Genomic DNA, 19,033 nt, shown 5'->3' with positions numbered 1-19,033 from the left:
GGCCAGGCAGGAGGCAGCAGCTCAGCTGGCAGAAGGATAAATAAGCTGCAGCCGACGCCTTGGTGCCCCCTCGCCAGGGAGCTCTGGGGATGGGCAGCAGAGCAGCCAGGGTGGGGGCTGTCAGGCCAAGTGCCGGCTGCATGCCCCGGGGGCCAGCCGCTCACAGCTCTCCCAGGCCAGAAGCAGCCAGGGGCCACTGAGGGGCCGGGCTCCCAGGGTAGCCCCCTTGGCAATGCTCCCAGCTCCGCACGCCTGGGGGAGACGGGCAGAGGATCAAGTCACACAGCATCAGGGAGAACCGCTCCCAGGAACGACGCCCAGACACACCCTGCGCCATTCAAACAAGGGTTGTATTTCCAGTGGCTATTTATAAAGGGGGCAGGGCCAGGCGTGGGAGACAGGAGACAGCCTCCTGCCGGGGGGGCCCCAGGGCAGGGCTCTGCCCCCCTGCTGTGACTGCAGGGCACAGCCCAACAGGCCAAGGAGCTGCGGGCAGGGGCCAGGCTCCAGGCCTAGCTGAGGTTGCCCTCGGTGCCGCTGTCCTCGTCCGGGGGCGCGGGGCCCCGCTCCAGGCCCGGCTCCAAGTAGTCGAGGATGCGCCGGTCGGCCTGGAGCAGGAACTGCTGCTGCCTGAAGTAGACTTTCAGCACCCCCTTGATGGCCACAAAGGTGATGCCGCCCTGCGGAGGGGGGGCGGAGATGAAGCCAGCTGCTGTGCCAGTCCCATGGCTCTGGGCAAACCCTAGCAGCACAGCCCCCCAGCCAGCTCCCGCCCCCCACTGAGCACCAGAGACAGGGGCGCCCCCCAGCCCTGGGCGCCCCCCAGCTCTGCCGGTGCCCCTCACTCCCGACCCGCAGCCCCGGCTCCCCCCAGCTCTGCCAGTGCCCCTCACTCCCGACCCGCAGCCCCCTGCTAGCCCAGCCCTGGGCTGCCCCCAGCTCTGCCGGTGCCCCTCACTCCTGACCCCCAGCCCCTGCTACCCCAGCCCTGGGCTGCCCCCACTACCCCAGCCATGGGCTGCCCCCAGCTCTGCCGGTGCCCCTCACTCCCGACCCGCAGCCCCCTGCTAGCCCAGCCCCGGCTCCCGCCAGCTCTGTCGGTGCCCCTCACTCCCGACCCGCAGCCCCTGCTAGCCCAGCCCTGGGCTCCCCCCAGCTCTGCCGGTGCCCCTCACTCCTGCCCCACAGCACCGGTGCTCCCACGAGCACAGTGCGGGCGGCGGTGCCAGGCTGGCCTGCCATTTCCACGGCAGCGAGCAGATCACAGACCGCCGAGGTTTCCCGGCTCGGACTCCCTGGGCCCGGGGTTCTCAGGCCAGGAGTCTCCAGCTCCAGGCGCGACAGGCCGCAAGCCGCACCTTGGGCACCCCGCAGTGGCTGGCACAGCCCGGCCCCGGACTCACCAGGATGGTGCGCTGCAGGCTGGAGTCCACGCGCCGGAAGAGGAGCCTGCCCACCAGGCTGGCGATGGTAGGAAACACCAGGGCCCCGCACAGCGAGCGCGAGAGGGACGTGTGGTCGCTCTGGGGGCGGGACTCAGCCAGCGGCCCCGGGGCCACCGGGCGCCCAATCCCTGGGGAAATGGGAAGGAAGGGGAAACTGAGGCAGCGATTGGTCACTGCCACCTGGCCAGGGGGCTCAGACCTGAACCGCTCCCCACACCACCCGCCTCTGCCCCAGTGTCTGTCCCCCACCCCCCCCCCAGCGCTCTGCCCCTCGTCATGGTCTCTCCTCCCCCCGCCAGGCCACCCGCTGATGGCGCTACTGCCCAGCTTCCCCTCCCCCCACAGCTCTGCCCCCTTCGCTGCCAGCCCGCCCCTGTCTCGGCTCACTGGCAACCGTGCCCACCCCGCCCCAACCTGCCCACCCACCGGCCCCACCCAGGGCAGCCCCAGAGCAGCCCCAGGCCATCCCCGCCAACCCGCCCGCCCCCGGCGGCGATGCCCCGCACCTGGCACCAGGGCCTGCAGGGCCTGCAGCTTGCTGGCGTACTTCCGCCAAACGCGCAGCACGTAGTCCTCCCAGCGGATCAGCCTGCCCAGCACCAGCATGACGGGGATGGTGGGCAGCCCCATGAGCAGGAAGAGGGGGTCCGCCCGCTCCATCACATCCAGCCCCTTCTTATGGCCAACCACCTGCAGCCGGGGGAGGAGGCAGCTCAGAGCCCACGCCGAGAGCGGGGCTCCCCGTGCTGGCTGGGCCGGCCGCACCCCGCAGCACGGGGCATGGGCCCTCTCAGGCTGGGGTCACAGGGCAATTCCCAGCAGTGCCAGCTTCCTCCATGGCCCCAGCCGTGCCCTGCCGCAGCCAGCCTGGCACCCGGCAGCTCCCACTGGAGCAGTCACCCCATTGCCTCTGTTGCGGAGCCTGGCGGAAGCAGCAGCCCCGGCTCAGCTCGGGCCCCCTTCGGGGCCCCCCCAACACGTTACCTGCATCACCGTGACGGCCCCATAGGTGACAGCCGACCAGTACACCGTTCCCACCACGATGCCGGCCATGGCGAAGGGGCTGGCTCTGGACAGGATCCGGTCCGCCTGGTGGAGGAAATAGACCAGGGGCCCTGCAGGGAGATCAGAAACTCAGGCCTCGCCATGTACACCCCCCGTGTTCCCTGGCCCAGCGGGCCCCCACCCGCTCACGGGCAGGATCCCAGGGCTCTCAGCCTTTCCCCCCAGGCCAGGAATTTCCCCCGGCCCATTTCACAGGCTAGTGGGTGGAGCACAAGGTCAGGAGCCAGGGACATGCCAGGGCAGGGCACTACGCCAACCTCTGTGCTCCAGGCAAAGCCTCCCCAGACCCCTCCATTCTGCCCCGCATTGACCCCATCGACCCCGCGCTCCCAGGCAAAGCAAGGCCCGGACGGGCCCCGCCGGGCTCACCCAGCTTGGGGAAGACGATGCGGTATTCGGTGCCGCACTGCGGGCAGCTCACGCTGCCCGTGCTGTTGCCCTTCTGCTTCTCGTCCAGCCAGCGCTGCAGGCAGGCCTGGTGGATCCATTTGGTGGAGCCTTTGCAGCGGCAGGGGCAGACCCACTCGGCGGCCCGGTCCTCGCGCTCCGTGGCGAAGCAGACCCAGCAGTGCCTGGAGAGCAGAGAGCCCGTCAGGGCCCCGGGCGCCCCCGGGCACCGCAGTGCCGCGCGGGTGGCAGGGCCGAACTCTGGGCCACCCCACCCCAGGCAGGGGGATCCCTAGGGGACCCAGCGCCCCTGAACTGCCGGGTCCCCTGCCTCAGCACCCTTCTCCAGTCCCACCCCCATCCGGATCCCGTCCCCGCTCCGGGCCCAGGCTCAGCGCAGGGCCCCCGGGACCCAGCCGCCTCCCAAGCGCCCCCAGAGCCAGGCCAAAGAGGGAGGCGGCGGGAGGGGAAACCCGCGGGGCGTTCCCGGGGGGAGGGGTTTGGGCTTGGCTCCGGCCCGGGGGAGAGGGGGGGCGTTCGGGCAGGGGGGGTTCGGGTCGGCTCCGGCCCGGGGGTAGGGGGGGTTCGGCCCGGGGGGGGGGTCGGCCCGGGGGGGGTTCGGGTCGGCTCCGGCCCGGGGGGGTTCAGCCCGGGGGATTCGGTTCGGCTCCGGCCCGGGGGCGGGGGGGGCGTTCGGGCCGGGGAGGGTCGGTTCGGCTCCGGCACGGGGGTCGGGGGTCGGCCCGGGGGGGGGGTCGGCTCCGGCCCGGGGGTAGGGGGGGTTCGGCCCGGGGGCAGAGGGGGGGTTCGAACCGGGGGATTCGGTTCGGCTCCGGCCCGGGGGGAGGGGGGGTTCGGGCCGGGGACCCCCCCAGCGCTCACCTCTCCTCGGCCGGCTCGGCCATGGCGGGCGGGCCGGTCACACCCCCGGGCGGCCCCGGGGCCCGGCCATCGCCGGCCCCCGGCCAGAGCGAGCGCGCAGCCAGCCGCGATCCGCGGGGCGCGGCCCCTGCGCCGAGCTTGGCTGGGTCGGGTCCGGGTCCGGGTCCCGGTCCCGGTCCCGGCTCCGGTTCTGGCTCCCCCCGGCCGCTCCGCTGCGCCTCGCTCCGCTCCCGGCCCTGGCGGAGCTTGGCCCGGCCCTGGGGCGGTTCCGCAGCCTTGAGCCCGCCCCGCAGACACAGGGCCCGGCGCTGCCTGGTCGTGAACAGGCCCAGGGGTGCGGAGCCCAGTCCCGGGTCCAGCCCGGGCAGGGCGCGCACAGCCCCGCCCGTCTAGAGGCCCCCGGTAGGAGGGTTAATCGCAGCTGGCTCTTCTGTGGGTGCCATCATACAGCTCTCCTCGGTCAGCAGCTTTATGCCCATTTTGCAGATGGGGAAACTGAGGCACGCCGAGGGCTACGATTTGACCATGGTCACACAGCAGGCCAGGTGGCAGAGTTTGGCCCGGAAGCCTGCGCTCCCCAGGCCCAGCTCAGTGCACTATCCCTTAGGCTACACTGCCCCTAAAGTGCCAGGTTTGTGCCAGGGAGGCCCGTCCTGGCTGGAATGGCACCTGGCGCAAACATCGCCTGTTTGTATCACCGGCTGAAAGCAACAAGGGGCTTGATGGCAAAAACCGCCATGGACTTCCCTTGGAGCCCATGCACCCGGTCCAGGCCTTTCGCACCCGAAACTTCTGCAGCCACATCCCCAGCCTGCATTACACCACGATCCCACCCATCGGTGCTCAATTTCCGGGCCCGCTATGAACACCACCCACGGCTTGAACTGTTTCTCACAACACCCCCCGCAAACAGTCCTGAAAGACAGCATCACGGCCCCCGTTGGTGCGGGACGTCCTGTGGGTCTGCAAAGCCAGAAGTGAGCATCCAGGGTTTCCCAAGGCTAGCAAAGTCTTCTGTCGAGATGGCGGACAGCGAGACGTGCCACGCAGGTTTGCGGGATTTCTAAAAAAAGTGCAGAAACTATGAGCTCTGGATGGCATTATGGGATGGAGAAAGGTGTGCTGGAAACTTGATCCCGAGCTCCCAGAGATTCCTTTCTATCCCATGACACTTTGAAAGACTTTCCCAGGTTAGGCCCCGATCCTGAGAACTTGGAGGAGCTTGCAGGACCAAGGCCTTCCTGTGAAACTACCATGGACTTCCCAGGCCATCAGCGCTGCAGCCTCTCGGGGCATCCAGTGATCTCTTGCTCCAGGAAGGAGGACATGCAAGTCTGGGATGAGGAATCAGAAGAGAAATGATCGAAGAGACATGAAGTCCCATCCCCCCAGGACCAGCACAGGAAAGTTCTCTGCTGTCTACACTCTAGGATTAATCCTCACCTATGGACCCGCCTAGAAAATAAACAGAGACCCAGCTGGTGTTTCCAGGCTTTGCCCTTTCGCTGAAGGTATTAGAACAGTAGCTTATATTTCTATATTGTGTTCCAACCGATATACTGAAATGCAGCCACCTCTAGAGTGGAACACAACAGACGTTTAACAGAGCACAGGAACACCACATAGTTGTTGGGGTCAGGCGGTGAAGAGGTGTAGGGCCTTGCTTTGCTCAGCCAGTTACTAGAATTGGTTTGTCTCGCTGTGGTGCCCAGGCGTGGCCGGGTACAGGCATGGAGCAGGACCCCGTCATGCCAGGGGCTGTACAAATATGGAACAGAAAGGCTCCCTGATGTGCGGGGAGGTGGGGTCAGAGGGGACCATCATGATCATCTAGTCGGACCCCCTGCCCCTGGCAGGCCACGGCCCCTCCCCCACCTCCTGCCATGGGGATCCGGCCATTAGCCCATGCACCCCGCGAGCCGGGCACAGACCCCGGACCCAGCTCAGGACCCTGACCCTGACCCGATACCCACAATGCAACGGGACAGCGGCTCCTGCCACCCAGGGGTGGGTGTAGGCGGGGAAGAGGTGGAGGGGGGGTGGGTCGCACATGCGCAAACGCCTCCGCGCTCTCCCCCTTCCCCACTCTCCAAGCCGGCGGGGAGGGGCGGGAACCGCGCACTGGCCCCTTAAGAGCGGGGCCATGACGTCACCCTCCCTACGCCGGGCAACCAGGCTTGATGCGGAAGGCCCGCCCCCGCCGCCGCGTCCCATTGGACGGCTGTCAAACCTGTCGCCCCGCCTCTCCCGCGGCCCGCTTCGGCTTCCGCCTGTCACTCGGGCCCAAGAGAGGCGCTGATTGGCTGCGCGGGGTCCCGCCCCTTGCGCGGCTCCCGAGGGCCGGTTTGGTTGCGCAGGGTGGGTGGTTGCGGGGCTGCAGCGTCGAGTGTGACTGAGCCGAGCCCGGAGCCGCGTCCCCCGCCCGGCGGCCCCGCCCCGCCCCGCCCCGGCCCGGCCCCGCCATGGAGTCCTACGACATCATCGCCAACCAGCCCGTGGTCATCGACAACGTGAGCCCGGGGGGGGCTTGCGAGTGACCTGGGGGCCCCGTGGGGCAGGGCCTGGGGGGGGTCAGGCCCTGGGGGGTGGAGCGGGGAGGGGCAGGGCCGGGGGGGTCAGGCCCTGGGGGGTGGAGCGGGGAGGGGCAGGGCCGGGGGGGTCAGGCCCTGGGGGATCAGGGCCTGGGGGGTGGAGCGGGGAGGGGCAGGGCCGGGGGGGGTCAGGCCCTGGGGGATCAGGGCCTGGGGGGTGGAGCGGGGAGGGGCAGGGCCGGGGGGGGTCAGGGCCTGGGGGGTGGAGCGGGGAGGGGCAGGCCGGGGGGGGGTCAGGGCCTGGGGGTGGGGCAGGGCCGGGGGGGTCAGGCCCTGGGGGGTGGAGCGGGGAGGGGCAGGGCCGGGGGGGGGGTCAGGGCCTGGGGGGTGGAGCGGGGAGGGGCAGGCCGGGGGGGGAGGCAGGGCCTGGGGGGTGGAGCGGGGAGGGGCAGGGCCGGGGGGGGTCGCTGGGGCACGATGCGGGAGGACTGGGAGGCTCTGAGCATGTCTGGGCGCCCTCCCCGGCCCCTGCCCCATCGGACGCGCCCTGCCCCGCCCCGCCGGCTGTGGACTCGCAGGGTCTCTGGGGCAGGGACTGTGGATGGGGGAGGGGCCTGGTGTGGCTGCGCTGGAAGGGGCTCGGGGGGGTTCCCCAGCGCGGGGAGCGCCAGGCGGCTGCGACCCAGCTGGCCCCACCTGAAGCCCCTGGTGTTAACGACTCTCCTGCCGCTCTCCGGTCTGCGCCGGCAGCACGTTGGTGGCCCGACCCCTGTCGCGTACAGCGCCTTGCACGGAAAGGCCTGGCCGTGTCGCCGCTCAGACCCCAGAGCAAAATGCTGCTTCTGCCCTACAGACTCGCCAAGGCCTTGGTGCAGGGCTCACTACACAGGAGGCCCCATCGCCTCCCCCAGGCCGCACCCCTGCTTGCCTCTCGAAATACCCCATTCCACAGATCTCTAGGAGCCCCTCAGCCACAGCCGGGGGGCCAGGGCTTTCTGCCCACGCTGCTCCCCCTGGCCTCACGAAGCATTCAGCCTCTGGTTGGGGGACGGGGGGCTTGCCCTGTGGCAGTGTAACACCCTCCTCCCTGTCCTGTCAAGCTTCGGGGCCATTTCTTCTTGCTGCTGAATAGTTGATTACGCTGAGCTAACTTTTCCGTCCAGTTCTCTCACTTCAGTGTGGCGGGTCCCTTGGCTTAGAACCATCCTCTCTTTTTGAATGGCCTCTGCTTTCCTGCTGCGAGCAGCTCTTTGCTGTGTGCGGGTCCGAGTCTGTGGCGCGTTTCAGTTGTGGAATTTGGCGAGAGAAATCTGGCCAGGCTTTCGGAGCAGCAAGCACTGATGTGTCCCCACTTTGGAGTCTGTGGGCCACTGGATCTGCAGCTCTGGAGACCCAGCTGCACGCTGCCTTGGAGAAGCTGTCATTTGATCTTCTGCCTCTGTGGATCCCAATGCTCTGGGTTACAATGCATCGGGTGTTTAGAGCCAGCCAAGCCTTAATCCAAAGCATCTAATCCTTAGGTCTTCTATGACACCTGGTGCTACAAGACAGGGTGGCAAACTTGTATATGTCAAGCAAAGTCCTCTGACGTTCCCATGTGACCTGGGTGGGGTGAAGACTTCCTTGCCTGTAGCATACCACGTGCCTGGTTTCTCCTTTGCAGGTGACAGCAGGGACACAGAGCAGGCTAACTCTGGCTGATTTGCTTTGGAAGTGTGGCTCTCCCTGTGTTCCTGTGCCCAGAAGGTGCCAGACAGCTGGATTTGCACTGTGCGTGTGTAGGGACAGGGTGTGGCTGGGGAAGAGTTCTTGCTTGCTCATGCTGTGAATCGTTTGTAATGGGGCAAGGAGAAGCGGGCGAGCCAGAGATGGATTTTGGAGCCGTTCCTGGGAGGTTGGCAGGAGAGGTGGCTGCTGAGTTTACAGTAGGGTTTTGCAGCGGCTGCTGAGATGCAACATTCAGCTTAACCTCCTCATTCAAAGGGAGTTTCAGCACAGGCTTGGCTTCCAGGAAGTGTGCTGTGGGGTTTGTCTTCCTCCGGGCGGGTGGGTGCAGCCAGCCCCAGGGCTGCAGCTGCAGAAAACCTCTGTCCTTAGCCAGCTCCACTGGTGGGACCCCCTCAGCGGGGCAGGGGTGGTCTTTGCTTGTTTACTCCTTCACGTAACACACGAACCAGGGGTCACCAATTAAATTAACAGGCATAAATTAAAACAAACATAAGGAAGCATTTCTTCACACAACGCACAGTCCACCTGTGGAACTGCCTGCCAGAGGATGTTGTGAAGTCCAAGACTATAACTGGGTTCAGAAAAGAACTAGATACATTCATGGGTGATAGGTCCATCGATGGCTATTAGCCAGGATGGGCAGGGATACAACCCCAAGCTCCGGGTGTTCCTAGGCTTCTGGCTGCCAGAAGCTGGGACTGGATGATGGGATGGATCACTTGCTGATTGCCTGTTCTGGTCATTCCCTCTGCAGCATCTGGCACTGGCCACTCATCAGGATACTGGGCTAGATGGACCATTGGTCTGACCCAGTCTGGCCGCTCTTATGTTCTTGGCACTTGGAGGATTCTACTCCTGGTTCCGCCACTGATTCCATGTGACCTTGGGTGTGTCGCTTCCCCTCTCAGTGCCTCAGTTTCTCCATTTGGGAAGTGAGAATAGCGACTGACCCGCCTACTGGGAAAGTGCGTTGCTGGAGTGGTAGGCACTGCAGAGGGGAAGGAATGCTGCCAGGCCCATCAGGACTTAGGGCTCTTCTTCTGGTCACTGACAACTGCCCGGGGACAGACTTGGGACGACTGAGCCCGAGAGTATCCATTTAGCTTATGGGTTTTAAACAAGCATTTGGATCAACTGGAGAGCCGGGTCTCATGGGTCATATCTGCCTCCTCCTCTCAGTCCTGGCTGGGGGTCTCTGCTTGGCCCCCCTCACTCGTTCCTGTGACAGCAGGGCTGCCGAGGGCTTCCTGGGCTGCCGCAGGGTCAGTGGCACCTGAGCCCTGTAGGCACAAGGTGTGGGGCAGAACGGAGACCCAACAAGACTACAGCCTACCCTATGCCTGCAAGGACAGGCATCGCCAGCCGTGCAGGGAGCCCACTGCAGCCCCACCATCACAGCCCCACTCACTCACTCTTGTGACTGGAGCTGCCGAGGGTCCCCGGGGCTGCCCCAGGAGCTGTACAGCAGCAGGGGGGCCTCTCCTGCGGCCAGGGGCTCATCCTCCCCCTCCTCACAGTCTGGGGGTCTGCTCTATTATGTGAACCCAGCTCATCAGAATCTCTTTCTTGTCTGGCTACCTGGGGCACAGGGCAGGGATTTGGTTGATGCCGAGCCCTGGCGTACAGGGTTTTGGGTAGATGGATGGTGTGGGCTGGAGGTTACCAGTGAAGGAGAACACGTAATTCAGCTCTAGTTTCCAGCCCCTTACACTGGCTTCTCTGGGACTTTCTAGCTCAGGCTCTGTTAACTAGCCTCAGTTTGGTTTTCCCAGAGACACGGTGAAGCCTCGTGCAAGGCAGGGGTTGGACTAGGGCCCACCAGTGCTGTGGGCCCAGCTTCCAGGGAGGCAGCAGCTTGCGGTGCCATGGGGGTGCCATGGGGACAAGGGACCGGGCGGGCCAGTGGAACAAGGTTTGGGGTGTCCTCCGGGGGGTTTCCCCTGGTGGGCACAGCCAGGCTCCCTCCTGCTGTGAGCAGGGGGTGGCGAGGCACCTCGGGGAGCCCCGAGAAGCATCACTAGGGGTGACCCAGGGGCTGCGGGATCCTGCTGTGGTCCCTGAGCCACAGAAGTTAAACTGACTAGGAGCAGGAGGGAAGTGCCCAAAGCAGCCTGCCTGGATGGAGAAACATCATTAGCTTCAGCTCTAACGAGCGGAAGGGCTGCTAGGCGCTATCAGTGTGGTAGCTGAGTGCCTCAGATCTCGGATGTGTTCCTCCTCACACGCCTGCGGGCCGGGCTGTTCTCCAGCGGAGACCCAGGGAGAATAAAGGCCTTGTTCGGGGACATGCAGGGAGCCTCTGGCGGAGCTGGGAGTTGGGCCCAGAGCTCCCAAGCGGCGGGCGAGCGCTCTGACCCCTGGGCCGGCCGTACCCTGGGGGTCCCCGTTCACAGGTCTTGGGACCCATGATGGCTGAGCTGGGTGCACAGAAAGGGGTTTATTAACAGCTGTTTGTGTGTTCCCCAGGGTTCTGGGGTTGTCAAGGCTGGCTTTGCTGGCGACCAGATCCCGAAATACTGCTTCCCGAACTAGTGAGTATCTCTGCCCGGACGGGGGTTCTGCTGGCAGCGTCTGGCCGTTATCCCCACGCCAGGCGAGTGATCCACGGCGGGGTCACACCTCAGACTCCAGCAAAGGCAGCGGGAGCAGCATCAGGCCCTAAAACCTGGGGGGTGGGGCGTCCTAGCCCCTCCCTCGAGAGCTGAGTGGGGATCTCCGCGGACGGATGTGTCAGCAGAGCTATGGCTGTGCCCCTAGTCGGGCTCTCAGCACTTCCCCCCGATGCCTTTGCTTGTCTGCCGCCCAGCGCGGGGCTGTGTCGGAAAGAGCTGGTGCGTTACGGTGTGTTGTTTCCACCAGCATCCTGAGCTGGGCCTCCTGGGATTCTCGCCCAGGCTGGGTCAGATCAGGGCCCCTGTGAGGGGAGCCGCCTGCCGCCCTGCCCTCGGCTTCCTGGCCCAGAACTCTGTGTGGGCCACTTCTGGCCACGCCCTGCCAGCGGGGGCCTGTGCCCAGAACCGGGGTGTGGCGCGGGAGGGACATGCAGTGCCCCGCAGGCCGTCTGCGGGGGCGGTGCTGGAGCAGAGCCAGGACGTGTTAGGCTTTGACTGCAGTTGTCCAGCCCCTCTCCGCCTCCGGGAACCTGACACATCTCACGCACCAAGCCTGAGGTCCCCGCATTGCAACTAAATGCTGGAAACATCCCTTGCCAGGCTCTGCTCCCGTGGAGGGGACTGGCTCCGGGGCCGAGGGGTGTCGCAGTCTCTGCACAGCTCTGGCCTTGTTCTGGGCCCCAGGGGCCTGCTGGGCTCCCTCACCCCAGGCAGGATCAGAGCTCCCCCAGAAGGGGTGCGCCTGCCAGGGTGGCTCAGGAGGGCTGGGCTGGCCCCAAGGGCCAGGCCTGCTTGGGTGCCTGTGAGCTGGTGTCATCCCTGGGATGCTGATCCTGCTCTGTGCTGCTCCCCCTGTCTGACACTGGCAAGACACCAGCCACCCCCGCCTAGGCCGGGGCTCGTCTGTTTCACCCCCTCCCCTGCCCCACCCTGGCTGATCTGCCCCCCAGAGTTGGGGGTGGGGTCTGTTGGCTCCTTGACTTCTCTGGCCCCACAAGTGCAACAGCGAGGCCCATCTCCTCCCCTTGGGGCGGGTGGGGGCGGGGATGGGTAGATGGGGACCATGTGAGCTGCAGCCCCACTAACTGGTTCTCTCTCTCTCGCCAGTGTGGGGCGCCCAAAGCACGTCCGGGTCATGGCGGGGGCGCTGGAGGGGGATCTCTTCATCGGCCCCAAAGCAGAGGTAAATGTGCAGCCCAGCCCCTTCTGGCCTCTTGGGGGCTCTCAGCTTCCCCCCCCCCGCCCCCCTGGCTTCAGGCACAGGTTGAACAGGCAGGGGGCATCTCCAGCTGGCAGCTGCTGGGGTCAAAGGTTCCAGTTCCCCAAGCACACGCAGCAGTCTACAGCGGCCAGGTGCATTGTGGGAGCTGTGCAGAAAGTGTGTCCCATTGGGCTCACCCTGGCCAGCCTGCCTTCCCCTGCGGCCTGAACCCGGGGGTGCTGCCCGGCCTGGAGAGTGACTCCGGTGGGTTTGTCTTCCAGGACACCCACACCCGGCCTCACCACCCACGCCAGACTGGGACAGGGCTTGTGTCCCTTAGCGGGAGTGCGGTGGTGGCTCAGCGTCAGTGCTGACCCCAGGGCAGCACTAGGGGGTGCTGTGCTGCTGTGGGGCTCAGTGGGGCGCTCTCCCCTCAGTCAGGGCTGGCCCCGATGCCCCAGGGCAGCACTCGGGGGTGCTGTGCTGCTGGGGGGCTCAGTGGGGTGCTCTCCCCTCAGTCAGGGCTGGCCCCGATGCCCCAGGGCAGCACTAGGGGGCGCTGTGCTGCTGGGGGGGCTCAGTGGGGCGCTCTCCCCTCAGTCAGGGCTGGCCCCCGGTGCCCCAGGGCGGCACTAGGGGGCGCTGTGCTGCCGGGGAGGCCTCTGCCTTGGCATCCCGCTTCAGGTGTGTCGTGACCCGGGTCTGCTTGCTCCCTCTGCCGGCAGGAGCACCGGGGCCTGCTGTCCATCCGCTACCCCATGGAGCACGGCATCGTCCGGGACTGGAACGACATGGAGAGGATCTGGCAGTACGTGTACTCCAAAGACCAGCTGCAGACCTTCTCCGAGGAGGTAACGGGCTGCGGGATGGCCAGATCCCCAGGGGGTGTCTCCCCATCACGTGTCTTGCTGGCAGCCCAGGGCTGAGTCTCTGGGGTGGACGCAGCTGGGGCGGCTGCGTCTGGGCTGAGGCTAGACATGAGACCTGTCCCAGCCGGGGCTGGGCAGGGACTGTCCCCGGGACCTGAGCTGAACCCCAGTGGGGTGCTGGGGGGCATGGGGCCATCCACCCTACACAGTCCCCTTAGCGTGAGCCTCGTGCTGGACTCCCCGCCCCGGAGTGAGCACGACCCAGTTGGCACCTGGCCCAGCTTCCCTGCCATTGTCCCCCAGCCCTGGAGGGGCCTAGCTCTCTCCCCACACCCCGTCAAGTTCAGTCTCTCTCCTCTGTCCTTTGCCCGGCTGCCTGGATCAATGGCCAGGGCTACCTAGTGCAATGGGGGGTGGCGACTTGGACACCTGGGCTGAGACCCCCCGCAGCTCGCATCACCCAGGCACTGAGTGACTGTGGGGAGATGAATTCAGCCCCCGCGTCTGGGCTGGGTTTGAGTTGGCAACCTGCAGGAGAGCGGCTCCGGCCCCCCGCTGACCTGGGCTCACTCTGCCAGGTGGGTCCCCAGCTGCACCTGGTCCCAGACTCCGGAGCATTGGCACCCCCTGCCCAGGCCTGGCCACGAGGCGCTTCCCTGGGCAGCAGGGAAGGTGGGGGGGTGGCTGTGGACCAAGCCTGGGGGTGACTCCTGTCCCACTGGAGCCCCGTCTCTGCTAACTGGGTGTCCTGCCCCCCAGCACCCGGTTCTCCTGACGGAAGCCCCCCTAAACCCCTGCAAGAACCGCGAGAAGGCGGCTGAGGTTTTCTTCGAGACCTTCAACGTTCCAGCGCTTTTCATCTCCATGCAGGCCGTCCTCAGCCTGTGAGTACCGGGCCCTGCCCCCCTGCAGCACTTGGGGAGCCCTCGGGAACACCGGGGCGCTCTCCCCTCACAGGCAGTGCCAGCCCCCACCCTCTAGTGGGCAGAGCTGGGTCCTGACCTGGTGATGGGGGCGCTGGGCGGCAGGGAGCAGGGCGTGTGCCCTGCCGGATGGTTTGGAAGCAGCCCCGGATTGCTTGTGATTGGCCCAGAATCCGCAGCGTCTTGGGACCGACCCTCTGCCACGGCAGTTAATCCGGGCTCCTGAACGGCCTGCCGGCGCCGCGTGGCTGGGTGCTGCTCGGTAGTTGCTCCGTCGCTCCCCAGAGGTGGCTGCCCCTTGGTGGGGGGATGAAGCCGGGCCTCGCCGGGCCTGTGCTGTCTCGGCGCTCTCGGGCTGCAAGGGGCGATCTGACGTACGCCACCGTGCCGGGCGCTTTCTGGGGATCGCAAAGCGCCGGCGGGGCCGAGCTCATGGGCTCCCGGTGTCTCCCTCTGCTCCAGCTACGCCACCGGCCGCACGACGGGGGTGGTGCTGGACGCGGGGGACGGCGTCACGCACGCGGTGCCCATCTACGAGGGCTTCGCCATGCCGCACTCCATCATGCGGGTGGACGTGGCCGGGCGGGACGTCTCACGCTACCTCCGCCTGCTGCTGCGCAAGGAGGGCTACGACTTCCACACCTCGGCCGAGTTCGAGGTGGTCAAGATGATAAAGGAGGTACGGGGGGAGCCAGGGAGCTGCCCTGGGGCTGGGCCTCACTGCAGGATCGCCCTGGGCCAGGGCCAGGGATGCGCTGCTCTCCATCTCGCTCTCCGTGCTGAGCGCTGCCGGGTGGCCGGAGGGCGAGCCCAGCGCTGGAGCTTTCAGACCTGCCCTGCTGGGGGTCCTGGGGCAAGACCCTGCCCGTCTGTGCCCCAGTCGTGACACGGAGGCTGGGGTTCCTGCCGGCTCAGGCTCTGAGCCTCATGGCTGGGGCGGGGAGGGGGGCAGGGAAGTCCTGGACCGGCCGCTCACCTGCTCTCCCCCGGCACAGCGGGCCTGCTACCTGTCCATTAACCCCCAGAAGGACGAGGCGCTGGAGACAGAGAAGGTGCACTATAGCCTGCCAGACGGGAGCACGCTGGAGGTAAGTGTCGGGAGATCTCTGTGCCCTGGTGGCTCCGGTCGCTGGCTGGCCGGGAGCTCCCCTTGCCTGGGGCTGGGTTTGGTGGATTGTGTGTGGGGCCTGCGGGAGCCGGGCCTGGCTTGGCAGCTGGGGCTAGGCGGTGTGGTGTCCTGGGCACGCGGTGCTCCGTGTCTCGGGGAGCAGAGCTTCTCCCTGGGGGCTGGCTCCATGGATCCTGGGGCAGCCAAGGCAGAGATGTAGGAGCCGGTGAGAGCCCAGAGTTGCAGCCCCAGAGAGCGGGGCCCCATTACCCTGCGGCGCGGGACTAACGTTATTCTCTGGCAGGTGGGCCCGGCCCGCTTCCGAGCCCCTGAGCTGCTCTTCCAGCCAGACCTGGTGGGGGACGAGAGTGAAGGGATCCATGAGGTCCTGGCCTTTGCCATCCAGAAATCCGACCTGGACCTGCGGCGGACACTCTTCGCCAACATCGTGCTGTCCGGCGGCTCCACGCTCTTCAAAGGTATGGCCTCGGCGCCCTGCCCTCTCTGCGTGGGGCCAAGCCGGGCTCTCCCTCCCCCGGCCCAGACAGCATGGTGCCTGGGGGCTGGTCACGGCCCGTGGCCTGGCCAGCCTGGCGCCTTGGCCATCAGTGGCAGGGGTCCCCTGACCCTCTCGGTCCTCCAAGGCAGGGGGGCAATTCCTTCCTGACCCTCGGGCTGAGCCTCTGCCGATGGCGCGCCCCTGCTGTAATTGGAGGGTTTTGGGGCGAGGCCCCTGCTTCGGGATTGGGGGGGCGCTGTGGATCCTCTGCCCCGCTGAGGGATTTTGATGGGGGTGGGGGCCTCCCAGAGCATCCAGCAGGGCTGAGAAGGATCCGTTCGGCATGTCTAGTGAGCGACTGGCTCCAACTCTCCTGACCCTTTGGCTAGGGACAGCGCAGCCAGGAGGGTGGGGTCTCTGATGACCTCACAAGCTCTGCTCCATGGAGGCAGGATGTCATCAGGGCCCCCCGGGAAGCGTCCCCCCTGCTCCCTTGTGAGCTCAGATAGCATGGTGGGAGGGCCCCGACACCCCCTGCCTTTCCCAGCAGTGATGATCCCTCAGTCCCTAGGGGAGGCAGGGAACCCCTCAGCATCCAGAGGGGGAAACTGAGTCATGTGCTCTCCAGGTCAGGACCCAGCTCTGCCCACTAGAGGGCACTCTCACCTCAGCTTGGGACTCCCTGAGCTTGTGCCCGCGACTGGCCGCGCCCCTCCTCCCATAGTGCCTGGCGCTCCCGGGTGGAATCTGTCAAGGCCCCTTACCCTGCCCGGGGTCTCTGCACACTGGGGTGGCGCTGGCCGGTTTGGAGCTGGGCTCTCATCAAGCGCTGGGCAATCGGCCTGGAAAGCGGGTGGGCCAGCTGGCTCCTCGGGGTAGCCTTTGCTGGGCAGCGTGGCCTAGTGCTGACTGCTGAGCAGAGCGCTCAGCCCCCATTCCAGGCGGACACACAGCTCAGCTCCTGGGGGTGGGGAGCCCCCTCCTGCCCCCAGACCCGGCCTGTGTTCCGGGAGCCTCACCCCTAGGGCCCAGCTGTGCAGCCCTGGGGCGAGGCCGAGAACGGGGTAATTGCCTGTGGGAGGCAGCAGGAGGCGTAACACTCGCCAGCCCCCCCGCAGCTGCCTGGTTCCTCGTCCCTGGGGAGGCCAGGTTGGTACCTGAAGCCAGGGGCTGCCATGCCGCTCCCCCAGGGCCATAGGGTGGTGCCCTAGCGCCCAGCTTTCCAGCTGCTGCATGGGGACCCCTGTGGGGTGGGGGCAGGTTGGGGGCTCTCTCTGAGGCAGCTGGGTTCACGCCCGTGTTCCCCCTTCAGGGTTTGGGGACCGGCTGCTCAGCGAGGTGAAGAAACTCGCCCCAAAAGATGTCAAAATTAAGGTGAGGATTGGCAATGCCCAGGGGCCCCCCCAGCACCCCTTTCCCCTGGGATCCCCTCCCTCACGCCCAGCCCCTCCTGCTGTGATTACCCGGGCACCGCTGCTTCCCCCAGGGTGTGCATGGCGCAAACTGCCCTGGGTCCAACCCCCTGCCTGCTCCACAGCCTGGGACCCTCCTGCCTGGGCCAGTCCTGCCCCCTGGGCACAGCTCATCGCTGCTCTCCCGGCTCCCTGCACGTCCCTGAGCGACTTCAGCCTCCTGGGCCATGCTGGGAACTGTCCTGAGGCGCTGCCCCCTGGATCTGGGGGGAGGGAGGGGGCTTCGAGGGAATCCCCCCGTGATCAGGGTGGGCCCAAGGATGGGGTGCCCTGGTAGGGCTGTGTGATGGGGGGTGTGCACAGCAGGGCAGACCCGTCAGCTGGGCGCTGAGCCCCATTCCTGGGGGGGCTGTTGCAGGCTGGGCTCCGGGCTGACCCTCTGCTTCCTTCCAGATCTCTGCCCCGCAGGAGCGGCTGTACTCCACGTGGATCGGGTGAGTGGCTGCCCCAGGGCCTGGCCCCCTGCTCTGGGACCCGCCCCGCCCGCTGGGGGAAGGGGAGACTTCTCCAGTGCCGCTGCGGGAGGGGCCCCTGGCGTGGGTGCCCTCTGCGTGGCCCAGGGACCAGGAGAAGCCCTGACTGGGGGAGGGAGCCGTGCTGGGCCCAGGGCAGACTTGCTCTGTCCAGAGTGCGGGGGGCAAGCCCCTCTGCCCCCTGTGGGTCGGGGGCTGGTTGGGCCCTGTCCCCGCAGGGCTGGGGGGAGGCGGGGGCATGTGCCTCCAGCCCCTGGTGACTCTGGCTCTCCCCTGCAGCGGCTCCATCCTGGCCTCGCTGGACACCTTCAAGAAGATGTGGGTGTCCAAGAAGGAGTACGAGGAGGACGGGGCGCGGGCCATCCACCGCAAGACGTTCTAGGGTGCGGGGCCAGCGGGCAGCTGGTGGGTGGGGGCGTGTCCTGGGCGTGTCCTCCCGTTACCCCTTTCCAATCCAGGGCTGCTAGCACCAGCCCCGCTCCCGGGGCCTCGTCAGCCCCCTCGCTCCCCCCTTCAGCTGGACCCCTCTGAGCCGCTCATCTATGCGCACACGGCCCCCAGGGCCTTGATCCCTGCTGCCCTGGCCGCACCTGCACCTGTGGGGAGGCTGGCAGCCTCAGCCCTCGACCCCTTGGGGCCTTCAGAGCCCCCGTGGCCGGGGGCTTTGTGTGATGGGCGCAGTGCCCCAGCCCGAGGGGCCAGGGTGCCCTAGCCTGCTTAGTGATCGTTGGAAGCCCAGCAAGGGCATCTGGGGGCAGCAACCCCATGGGAGCTAGGCTTCGGCCTGAGGGTAGATGGGGATCCTAGTTCTAGCCCTAGGAGAGCCTGCCTGGGGCACATGGATCCAGCGCCCCCTGGCTGCCCTCAGCCCCTGCTGCTGAGGAGGGGTGGGAGCCACCCCCAGAGGCCTGGAGCAAAGCCCTGGTGCCACAAGGATGGGTGGGCTCGGTCCCCCCAGTTCCGAGCCGTGCTGGGGCCAAGCTCCTTCCAATGGGGGCAGATTCCTCCCGCTGTGGAGGCGAGCTGGGGTGCGGCTGGCTCTGGCCCAGGCAGGGCTGTGGCTGCCGGCCCCGGCTGCAGCCTTGGAGTCACAGCCCCTAGCTCGCCAGAGCTGTGTGATCAAAGCCTGGAGAACAGCCACCTCGTGGTGCTACACTAGCCCCCGGCATTAGCCACACCACAGCCGCTGGTAGCCATGGCCCCTTGCCTTGTGCCTGGAGGGGGTCTCTGGGGCCCTGGGGGCAGGGCAGTGGCGTGCCTGGCCCTGAGGGGCAAGTACCAACCCTGGATTGGAAAGGGGTGAACCCCTGAACTTTTCCTAAAGGGCAGCAACTCAATCACCTGCCCCAGTGCGAGGCGAGGGGCTGTGGGGCGCCTGGCGGGGCAGAGCTCAGCTCTCTTGCCCCGGGCTAGTGGCCTGTGTCTGGATCTCGGCTTCTCCCGGTACCTCCCTGCTGAGCGGCTGCTGGTGCCCCGGACCCCCTGGAGGCCCCTGCCCACGCCCGGCTGCAATGTACAAAACTGAACACAGTTGCCTGTATTTTTTTTTGTAAATTCATTATAGTAATAATTATAAATTAACCCCTCGTGCCCTGTGTGTCTGTCCTAGAGCCCCTCCTCCCAGCTCAGCAGGGGAAGTAAGAGGAGCTGGTTGGGCTGGAGATGGGCCTTGTTCACAGGCTCAAGGGGGGCTGGATGAAGGAGTAGCCCTGGGGGCTTGTGGTTCTAGGGCCCAGCTGTGCCTGGCCCAGAGCAGAGCCTTACACCCAGCTCTCCTGCATGCTGGCCAGGGCCTTAACCCTCTCCCCCCTGCCCCTTTGTCTTGGAAGCAGGTAGAA

General features: G+C 66.7%; 2 protein-coding genes across 2 annotated transcripts; one reads left to right on the top strand and one right to left on the bottom strand.

The window, feature by feature from the left end:
• Positions 1-331: 331 nt before the first annotated feature.
• LOC144257766 (E3 ubiquitin-protein ligase MARCHF5-like) lies at positions 332-4,126 on the bottom strand. Its single transcript, XM_077805895.1, has 6 exons — positions 3,780-4,126; positions 2,880-3,082; positions 2,430-2,560; positions 1,952-2,135; positions 1,404-1,573; positions 332-680 (listed from the first exon to the last, which is right to left on the bottom strand). The coding sequence occupies exons 1-6, from the start codon at positions 3,800-3,802 to the stop codon at positions 513-515; spliced, it is 879 nt and encodes a 292-aa protein (XP_077662021.1). The 5' UTR covers positions 3,803-4,126; the 3' UTR covers positions 332-512.
• A 1,998-nt stretch (positions 4,127-6,124) lies between these two features.
• On the top strand, positions 6,125-18,776 carry ACTR1B (actin related protein 1B). The gene is made up of 11 exons (XM_077805637.1): positions 6,125-6,289; positions 10,505-10,569; positions 11,758-11,833; positions 12,577-12,702; positions 13,480-13,604; positions 14,106-14,322; positions 14,639-14,731; positions 15,056-15,230; positions 16,563-16,624; positions 17,116-17,156; positions 17,475-18,776. The coding sequence occupies exons 1-11, from the start codon at positions 6,242-6,244 to the stop codon at positions 17,575-17,577; spliced, it is 1,131 nt and encodes a 376-aa protein (XP_077661763.1). The 5' UTR covers positions 6,125-6,241; the 3' UTR covers positions 17,578-18,776.
• The last annotated feature ends 257 nt before the right edge of the window (positions 18,777-19,033 follow it).

This window comes from Eretmochelys imbricata, chromosome 26 (genome assembly GCF_965152235.1).
Source record: "Eretmochelys imbricata isolate rEreImb1 chromosome 26, rEreImb1.hap1, whole genome shotgun sequence".
Taxonomy (NCBI): Eukaryota; Metazoa; Chordata; order Testudines; family Cheloniidae; genus Eretmochelys; species Eretmochelys imbricata.
The sequence above is the reverse complement of the archived record's forward strand: the minus strand, read 5'-3'. Positions and strand labels throughout refer to the sequence as shown.